The sequence below is a fragment of the Triplophysa dalaica genome, chromosome 4, assembly GCF_015846415.1.
Source record: "Triplophysa dalaica isolate WHDGS20190420 chromosome 4, ASM1584641v1, whole genome shotgun sequence".
Lineage (NCBI taxonomy): Eukaryota > Metazoa > Chordata > Actinopteri > Cypriniformes > Nemacheilidae > Triplophysa > Triplophysa dalaica.
The window spans coordinates 5,590,924-5,601,265 of record NC_079545.1 but is presented as its reverse complement, the minus strand read 5'-3'; the positions used below and the strand labels follow the sequence as shown (position 1 = coordinate 5,601,265).

The following is a 10,342-nucleotide window of genomic DNA, read 5'->3' as shown; positions in this document are numbered from 1 at the left end:
ATAAGAAAATATTGCAAAAATTGTGTACACCTCAAAACAGACATTATTTAATAGTAAATAAAACGTGTTTCCCAGAGGACCAGATGGTAAGTTAGATATATCAGCATGTTTTGTCTCAATAGCATAAAGACAACAACAGAGCTGTTATAGAGGAGTGTTGTATGCCATTAAGAGCCAGTTAATTTCCCCTGATGATAAGAACGAGTTCGAAAAGCACCAACACTTAAAAGGTGAGTCGTGATGTTCCAGCTGTTTACTGTTGAACGACAGGCACGACAGCAGCAGCTATACAATTCAGACTCCATGAATAACAACCTTGCTGGAACAAATGCTCAAAACCACAACGGCGCTCTTGCAAGCTGTTAGACATAGTTCTACCAAGGAATTCAAAGGGTGTAGAATTTTTATCAAATCACACAAATCTACATAATTTTTATAAACTAAAAACGTAAGCAAGTCCTACAATTGTTTCAAAGTAAATTGTACATAAAATGTTTTAATGGTCAAGTAAATCTAAACCTGTGTGCAAAAACTTGACACTTTTATGAAAAATGTAATGAAAAAAATGGTGAGCAAAAATTATGCAAATTAATATAACAATAAGGAAACCCTGCTAGTTTTTTTTGTTCAGTGTACTTGGAATTAAATGCATTTAGTTATTAAACAAAACCACCCCAAATAGGAATCAAATTATTCTCAATTTGTGCATTAAAGCAAATATACATATACTTCATGACTTCAGGTCTAAAATGACCTGTTCCGTATTTAATTTTACAGTTGTTTTACCTTTATTTCACATTTTGCACTGCATTAATTACATTTCAGCATTAATGGAAATGTCTGTAAAATAAAGTCTGGTAATTGTAATTAAATGTACTGGTAATTTTCTGCCAGTACTTAATCCGTTTTTTTACAGTGTACACAAATGGTTTAAGTGCGAGTCAGTGATATTTGTTTTTGGCAGACGAGGCACCCTCATTGTTAATTTTCGGTTAGAATTTAAATTAAGGAGTGTGATGTAGTATTAGATTTATTCTCACATTTGTGGTATATTGCATTAAAATCAAACAATATGGCTGTTCAGTGACTAGTCCAGAAATACATCACCGTAGGACCATAAGATCAGCAACTCCTTTCATTTTGGTTGCTATCTACCGGTGAGAGCAGTCTGGCCATGCAAGAGGAGCAAAAAAAAGATGTTGGTCATAATGACACAAGACAGGTTAAATTATTGAAAGTACCTAAAATATATCCTCACAAACATAGAGAAGTCAGGACTACCACAGATTAAAACTTTAGAAAAGAGCATCAAGCTTATTTTTAACAATGTTCCTGATCATTCCATTCTGATTTTAACAGTTTGTCTCACAAATTTCAGCACAGACTGTACTGTGACAGTCACAGTGCAATAGAGCTGTGAAGAGGCTGGTGGGAGTTTAGAGCAGTGTAAACTCTTTTCAGCCATAACCCAAGTCAAGATGCTCTAACCTTACCCATTAGAATTCACATTTTTCAGCAGATACATTGGATTTCCCGATGGATGACATAAGGTCCACACAGTAAAATGGGGTTATATAATGTTCTTTATTGAGTTTCCTTTTCTATCAAGGGCATTGTGACCATATTCATATAAAACTCAAAGCACATTCTAATGACACTCATAACACAGAATATACCACTTTACTGACTGCACTCTGAAGCTTAAGAGGAATTGGACAGTCAACATCTCAGGCAGAGCAAATGGGTTAATTGGGAACGTTCATAAACGTCCCCTGTGGTCAATGAGACTCCAAATATACTGATGGCATGTGTAACCTGTGCGCAAGAGACCTGCAGATGTGTTCATATAAATGACAAGTTTAAAAAAAAAAAAAATCATTCACAAAAAAAGTGTGCAACATGGTCAAATGGCACAGAAAGTTAAAAGGGCCATTAATGAGTGCCTATCCTTTGTTTTTACAGTTACAGGAAGGATGTAAGATTTGTCATGGTCCCTTTAAGAAGATAAGCATTGTTAAGAATTGGAGAACAGTATCGGAGCATGCCACTGAATAAAGGACATGCGGCTAGTGCTTTCAGGGCTCCTAGTTCAACAACAGTCAGTGTAAGATACAGGATACAGAATTAAAAGATAGTTGCGGTAGTGATTTTCACCATGCTTTTATGCATGCATGGGTCGAAACTCAAGCCATACTTAAAAGCTGTACTAAAAGCAATTTGGTTCAGATGAAATGGACAACTGAAGTTACAACATCTAATAAAATATTGTCCCTAAATGAAGCAATAATGGCCAAGTAGTCATTACATTGTTACACGTATAGCAAAACACCATTGAAGTGTGTGACCCCATTCTGATGGTAAGCAAGTTGGAAGTCACAGCAAGAGGGGAACAGCAGCATTATTGCGGGGTATGAAGCAAGACTGTATTGTGGTGTTATTTCATTCACAGCTGAGGATTAAGTGTTACTGTCGAACAAAACACTGAGAAGCCAAGTTTCCCGAAAACATTTCCACTGAGAGGGAACAAAACACATTGATTCTCCATATACGGTCCAGCAGATGATTCTGGACGTCAATAAATACAATGGAGGTCAGCTTGAGGTGGATCTCACATTCAGCAAGAAGGTTCATTAGGCCAGGGCCAGAACTGTACGGAAAAGCAAAAAGGTTTAAGTAAAGGCAAGTGTATGAGGTTTAATTGAAAGTAGGGAGTTGTTTTTTAGCATTTTTAGCATTTCCAAACATACAGGCCAGGCATCATTTCAGATGACAATTTATTTTATAATCTCTTTAATAATGTTTGGAAAGTCTTTAGTGGTTCTCAAGGTCCTTATCTCAAAGTTATGGATACACTATAGACGTAGATTGCCTTACGGAATCAGAAAATTATGGAAACGGTGCTCTAGTTTTATTTAACAACAGATGCCACACTTACCACTGATGGCCTCTTGAGCAAAGTATTTGACATCTATGTCCTGATCTAATGCCAATTTCTCTAGCACCGGTTTCACATCTGTTTGCAGGGAGCTGTAAAAACAAAATAGCAATGTGAAGCTACATTAGTGAAAAAGATACTACTGATACAGGATTGAATCAAGGTGCTCTCAACTTTGAAGCATCACATCACATACTTGCTGTCCAAGACAGGTCCGATCTTCTGTAGAGACTTGGCCACGTTGAAACGTACGTTGGCCACCTGGTCATTGGACATCTTCAAAACTACAGGAAGCATGTGTTTGGTGGTAATATCTTGGCCACACACCTCAGACAAAGCCTAAAAATTTAGGAATTTATAAACCAAAGTGTTACTGTGTCCTATAACAGCACTGCAGTACTAATATCAAACAAACGTTTTACAGCCATAAATGCCATGTCATGCATTGCTTGCAGTCTATAAAGATTATATAATGTAAACATGTTTCTCAGCAGCTGTTTGTGTAGGTTAAAATCCATGACTCACATTAATGCAGAAAAGGGTAGTCATCCTGTGCAGGTAGTTCGGATCATTGGCCATGCCCAGTACTTTGGGTACTATGGTATTCTGTGCCCACTCTGCTCCGAATTTCTCCACCAGCTTCATCAGGTTACATGTGGCGGCCTCTCTGATGGCATATACTGAGGATTACAAAGACCAACAAACAAGTGTATGTATAGATAGATGCCATCATAGACATAGAGGATGTTTAGAATCATTAAATGATATATATGCTGATTTATACTCAATTTATATTTAAAGGATATGTGGATGCATTTTATAACGATAATATTATCTTTCATATTACTTTTGATATTTATCTTGTTCTTTGAGTCACCACTTCCATAAAGACAAAAATCAATCAAATTTGGAGGTTGGCACATTCGAGTCCATGTCTAAACTTGAGGCAATCTATATATTACTACAAAAGGTTAACCTCAAATTGTGTTTAAAGACCCCATGAAATGGCTTGATTAGCACAATATTAAAAAGCAAAACAGCAAGCCCAGATCTGCTTCTGCATCAAATGATTGTCATACACATACATTTGAATTGTTCATATGTAAAATACCATGATCAACGAGCCACGCCATACACAGAGAATTTAGCTTCTCATCGAAGAACTCTACACCCTGGAAACAGCAGGAAAGACACATTAAACCTCATGTTACACGATTCAACACTCGACATGCGTGCAATAAGCTAACAGAATAATCAGTTAAAATGCTTCAAGTGTTAAGAGAGACTGAAGAGTAAGCCTTGACCAATGGAACTTTCCGTTCTCTGTTTATGGATCAAGCATTGAGGGTCGGGACTCACCAGCTGTCCGGCCAGAAGGGGCATGTACTCGATGATGGCCAGTCTCACGCGCCACTTGGCATCCTCGGCCAGTTCGACGATAGCAGGTAGCAGCGATTGGGAAAGCTGACGGATTCCGATGACCTCGTTCACACAGTCCAAGTTGGAGATGATGTTAAGGCGAACCTCGGGACACTAAAGGAAATGGACATCATTTAACATAACAGTTACCAAATATTTTTTCTTCTTCCAGTATTATACTTTAAACCACTTCAAAAAGTTAAAGAAGCTGATTTCCTGAACAGTGTACCAGGAAACAGCAAGAAAATGCTTCTTTACTTCAAACAGAAATGTATTTTTGGAGCAACAGAGCCCCTGGTTACTACGAGATTCAATTGGAAATACTTCCAAAATATCTACTTTTGATCTTCACTTGGAAAAAAAACACCAAATGAGCAAATAATGACAGAATTTTCATTTTAGGTGAACTTTTCATTTAAAACAGATCAATGCAAGCAGTAGTCCAAGAGCTTGCTTGGTTCTATTTATTTCCGTTAGTCAACATGACTGACAGATGTTCAAAGACTTCTCACTAACAGCTTGAAGAAGCGACAGATCACAATTCAGACGGCAGAGCGCAACAAAAAGAGCCACTAAATAAAGAGATGAGACGATAGACAGTGTGCTGCACTCGTCCATTCATCTTTCACTTCAATGCTTCCTGCTTTCCACTTAAAGGCTAGCATTAGCAAAGTCTCACCTTGCCGGGATCAAAGTGGCCAGACGCACAGACGTCTCATCTGTAACTGAAACATGACGCAAATTACCTCAGCCAGACCTGTCTCATACAAAACGAAGGCTTACCTCATCTTTTAGCTGGGCCAGGAAAAGAGGAAGCAGATGCTCGATAGTGTTGTCTTTGCCTAAGATGGTTGAAAGGCCCATGATGACTGAAGCCAGCGCAGATTTCACGTGCTGATTTGTGTCTGAGACAAGTTCCTATTTACAAAAATAAACCATGCAAAATTTATTTTTGATCAAAGCCGTTCTTGATTTAAGATTTGAAACAAACTGATTTATATTACCAGTGCAAACAAACTGATCAATTTAGAAAAAATGTAATACAAACCAGGGATGTCTGAAAAAAAAAAATGACACAGAAAGTGACCTAATGGCATTTAAAGTACTCTCAGTTTGTAGGTCAGGGTTAAGACTAGTGGTCGACCGATATAGGTTTTTTCATGGCCAATGCCGATATTGGGAAAGCGATGTGGCCTATTGGCCGATATAAGAAATGTAATTACAGTAAATGAGAAAAACAAAAATTCGTGAAACAAAATGAACATTCATTTTGCATAATATTTATGCAATTTCTCAATTGTACAACATTTAATGAGGTTACACTTCAATATTGACAATTAGTGCAGATAGTTTTTGACTTATGTCTGTTTTTCTGTTTAGAGCATTTTTAAACGTACACTCCAGGCCATACATCGTGGACAGTTAAATGCTTTGGATATTAAATAAAAATATATAGGAATGCTAACAAGTTATTACTTAACATACAGTGTCAATGTCTCTGTCTTGTTCACCCCACACACGACATAACCACACAGCTCTCATGCTGGGATTAGAGTGACAGGTTCCAGAGTGCAGCATCTTGTTTGTAAGTTACCAAAAACAACACATATCTAAGGTAGATTTTGTCGGTGCTCAGGTTGTTCTGATTTGGTGTCGTGCGCCAACCGGCTGTTGGGAGGCATGTGGGGTCAAGTGTAGCCATCTTCCTAACAAAATGCTAATGCACTAAAGTGACCAAACTGGAGAATCTATCGGCCACAAACAACAACCCTTAAGAAATGCTTCTTACCTTAACACAGGGGAGAATGTGTGTCATTATGATGGTCTCTCTGCTGTCCTCTGTTAAATTTTCACAGAATTCTGATGATGAGAAAAATGAAATGAGCGATGTCTCAATATCAAAATTTCAGCAGCTGATACAAATAGTTTTAGGATTTCAATACAAATTTTGATCAAAACAGTCCTATATGCTATTGAAGAGCTCAACAGCTATCTGTGTTTAACACACAAAAGCTAAGCTCTCATTTATAAATGTCTTCTGAAATGAATTCCAGATATGCCTTTGCAATGTGCAAAAAAATTGTTTTGTTTTGAGCAACCCTGATTCAAAGTGGTGATGATCTTAAATTTAAAACTGCTTTTGTGTCTTAGCTGACCTTTAACCTTGTTCGCAGCAGCTGCTCGAACCTCAGCCTCACAGTCCTTCAGAAGGTTCTGGAAGGCTGGCACCAAGTCATTCTTCGTGATTTCTGGACCCACTGCCTTCTGCAGCTACAAATTTAAAGACAAGCAAGACATTTTACATTTCTAATTTCCATTTCAAAGCAACACTGCAGTATTTTCTGCAAACAGCGCATTACAAAGAGACAAAGGTAATTCTGACGCATGCTAGAATGCAGTCAGGGCTGTTCTAACACTAAGTAGTTTGTACCTTTTACTCAGGCTTTTCTACGGATTTAAGTTGAGTTTTACCGTTTTGGAATGTATTATGCCGATCTCCTGGTCTGGTAATAGCACTTTTAGCATAGCTTAGCACAGATCATTGAATCCAAAAATGACCAGAGTTTTGATATTTTTCCCATTTAGAACTTGAATCTTCTGTTGTTATTTCGGAAAATGAAAAGTTGCGATTTTCTAGGCAGACTTGATTTGGAACTATACTCCTATCCGCCGTAATAATCATCAATAGTCGCAACATAGCCGGCCCAGTGTCAAACATTCAAACATATCCAAATACTGTACCTACAGCAACAATGTTTTGCTAATAGCAGTAAGTGAATGATCACGACAGAAAGACAGTGCTGTAATGTATTTTAACTGTGAGCAGCGTGCAGCTGAAGAAGTTTAACCAGAGGAAATTCATACTTTAGAATTCATACTTGTATTCAATGTGTCTCATGTACAGCTGCTTTGTAACAATGAAAATTGTAAAAAGCGCTATATATATAAAGTTGAGTTGAGGAAATGATTTATCGGCTACAATATATCTGGTTAAATTTTATTATCGATCGATAACATAAAAAATGACCATTTACTTACCGATAACGATATGGCCGATAATTTATTGTGCTTCCCTATAGTTAACCCTAAATAACTGAAATTACTGACAAATTTTTGACAAAAAATACTAAGATTCATCATGTAATTGTCTGATGTGACAAACTGTGCTATTCCTTTTATGACAACCCAATGTATAACAAATATTGTTGGTTGTAAAACAAGTCATTGCTAAGATTGATAAGATCTGCAAATAATTAACACATTATTTCTTTTCTTACATCAGAAAATTTGTCTGCAACCATGTAGCGAACCCTCCAGGACTTGTCTTCTGCTGCCTGGCGTAAGGTGGGCATAACTAGAGCTTCCAGATCCTCTTGGGGCAACAGGGTGGCAATGCTGACGCCGGCCTCAACAGCCAGGAGGCGAACAGAGTCCTGCACCAGGAGAGATGCAACAAAACAGACACATGATATCTTGGCAATCATGATGTATATGTTTGCATTCAGAGACCAGCGAAAAACATTTTCCATACATTTCTCCTGTAGCACTGGGTTACATAAACACCATGAAAACCGTTTCAAGACTGCAGTGGTCACACAACATACACACTGCGCTTTAAGATGTGGTTTGAGTAATGATGGCATTTGATTTTGTAAATTTTACAAAGCATTATTGAAACAAGACCTGTTCATCAGATGCCAATGCAGTGAAGAGAGAAATGATGTCACTCTTAACATACTCCAACTCCAACACTTTGGCAAATTCTCCCAGCTTGGAGGCGGCTGCACGGCGCACCATGGGAGTGTCATCGGAGCACAGGGTGCGGAAGTGCCTGAGGAGAGATGGTACGTGTGTTAACATGTTTCCAATTAAACAACACATGAGGGTGACAAGGTAAAGTCCTTATCGTATTTTGTGAATTTTAACATTAGGTAACAGATCTGTAATTAAACTGAATTACATTTATGGATTCAATAGTTTTTTATTCTTTGCTATAAAAGCAAACAAATCAATAATAATAAATCTTGAATGTATTAGTTTGCATAAAATTAGGTTGGATGTGTTTTCAGGAAGATTATACTGCACTATATAGTCACCAAATATGTATTGACAGATTTACATTTCCATATATAGTTTGCTCTAGGTGTGCATATGCCTAATAATACATGATATCAATTCTGAAATGGTTTTATAATATCAGAACTAGGGCTGCCGTATGATTAATCGTGATGAAAAAAATTATATTAACATAATAAATGTCTCTGTACTACTCAAACTAATTCTGCAATAAAAGTATTTATCTGTATTTACCAATAATTAAAATTGCATATAAATGTTTATAAATTTTGATATTTATTCTTTTTCTCAAATATATTAACGTATGTGAATATGCACAGACACAGACATACATAACACCAACTTTTGTTCTGGATGCGATTAATCGTTTGACAGCCCTGATCAGAAACCTTCTTACACACACACATGAAACAAACTTACTGGCGGATCTCAGCTTTGACAGTGCTGGAAACTCGAGGGTAGCAGACACTGAAGAGCCCACAGGCAGAGGTACGTGATGTGAACCAGTCACCGCTGGCCAAACGCTTCACCAGAGGCTCAAAGTGAACTTCCAGGTCCACTGGAGAATGCTCATGGGAAATCTTACGGAGGGACTCCACTGCTTTGTCCCGCACGACCGTCTCTTCAACGGTTGCCAAACTCTCCAAAGGGGGCTAAAAAAACAGGAGACCAGTCAGTGACCAGATAAATCATTACGTATGTGTATTTCTAAATTAAATTAAACTGTGAAGCTTACCAGGAGGCAGTGCACAAACTCAGGACCTCCAACAAGCACGGTGAAGTTTCCCAGTTGTTCAGCAAGCGCAAGCAGGACTTCATCCTCATCATAGATTGTATCTGTTCAAGACAGCATGACAAAAATCAAATAAAAACAAATATTATGATGAATAACCCAATGTAGGGAAAACAAACATTGGTGTTTCCTGAAACTTACCTGTGAGGAAAGGCAAAAGTTCTGTACGTGTCCTCTCAACCCCCAAGGCCAGGGCAATGGTAGACAGTTTCTTAATGCTGTTCAACCGTAACTGTGGTGAGAAAAGCAATGAGAAACAAATGATAAGTCATTGTTTAGTTAGTGACAAATGTTTTGTTGGGTTAAAACGAAGTGATGTGTTGACAGCTTACAAAAAGTACTCGACAAGTAGAGTGATGCTGCGTTGTTGCTCAAACTAAACAGCCTTTTTTTCTAGAAATGTTTTACTTATGAGTGATATTAACTTATGAGAACTCAAAAAAATATCTTGAAGAAAATCAAATGTTCTTTCTCAGGCCCACTTAACGTTACTGAACTTGCTAAAAATCTAGCTTCACGTAAGAGGTTTATGAAAATGTTGTTATTGGGTAAAATAGAAACTTGACAGTGATGTTGTATGTAACCATGCCTAGATTCGATGCATTTTGAAAGTCCTGTAATGTTGTGATACTGCCAATTTTCTATTTGAGTAACTTACTTAGTAAATAACAGAACAGCTAAAGGTGTTTAGCCAAACAAACTGCTCTACGGAAAAATGGCGTTACGTCTCATTGTAATTTCAACACGAGAAATATTTTTTACTTGTAGGATACAATGTAATTATTGATAAGAAACTTCATCTCAAATGCTGTTAGTGAATTTAACACATATCATGAGTGTGTCGTTATCGCCGAAACGCCTTCTCGCCGGTAAATAAACGGTTGGCTTATGTAGGACAGGCCCACATTTCGGGTTGTTCGTGTCAAGACAAACATAGCTTGAGTCAATTTCTCAGAAGTTAAAGTAATATTAAAATACATATTCCGTTTACCTGAACATCTTCATTCCTTAATTCATCTATTAGCACGGCAATAGGGTAAAGAGAGTCGTCGCTGTCTGCTCCCGCCATCTTGGATGCTAAAGGCTGTTAGCGGCTAGTTCCTGCTACGGGGTTTCTC

At 37.6% G+C, this 10,342-nt stretch overlaps 1 protein-coding gene across 1 annotated transcript; it reads right to left on the bottom strand.

The window, feature by feature from the left end:
- Nucleotides 1-1,565: 1,565 nt before the first annotated feature.
- Nucleotides 1,566-10,342, bottom strand: ppp2r1ba (protein phosphatase 2, regulatory subunit A, beta a). The gene is made up of 15 exons (XM_056746932.1): nucleotides 10,216-10,342; nucleotides 9,366-9,456; nucleotides 9,168-9,268; nucleotides 8,852-9,084; nucleotides 8,039-8,186; nucleotides 7,633-7,788; nucleotides 6,511-6,625; nucleotides 6,144-6,214; nucleotides 5,138-5,272; nucleotides 4,295-4,468; nucleotides 4,047-4,107; nucleotides 3,461-3,615; nucleotides 3,132-3,274; nucleotides 2,936-3,027; nucleotides 1,566-2,647 (listed from the first exon to the last, which is right to left on the bottom strand). Exons 1-15 carry the CDS (start codon nucleotides 10,291-10,293, stop codon nucleotides 2,631-2,633), a joined length of 1,770 nt encoding a protein of 589 aa, XP_056602910.1. The 5' UTR covers nucleotides 10,294-10,342; the 3' UTR covers nucleotides 1,566-2,630.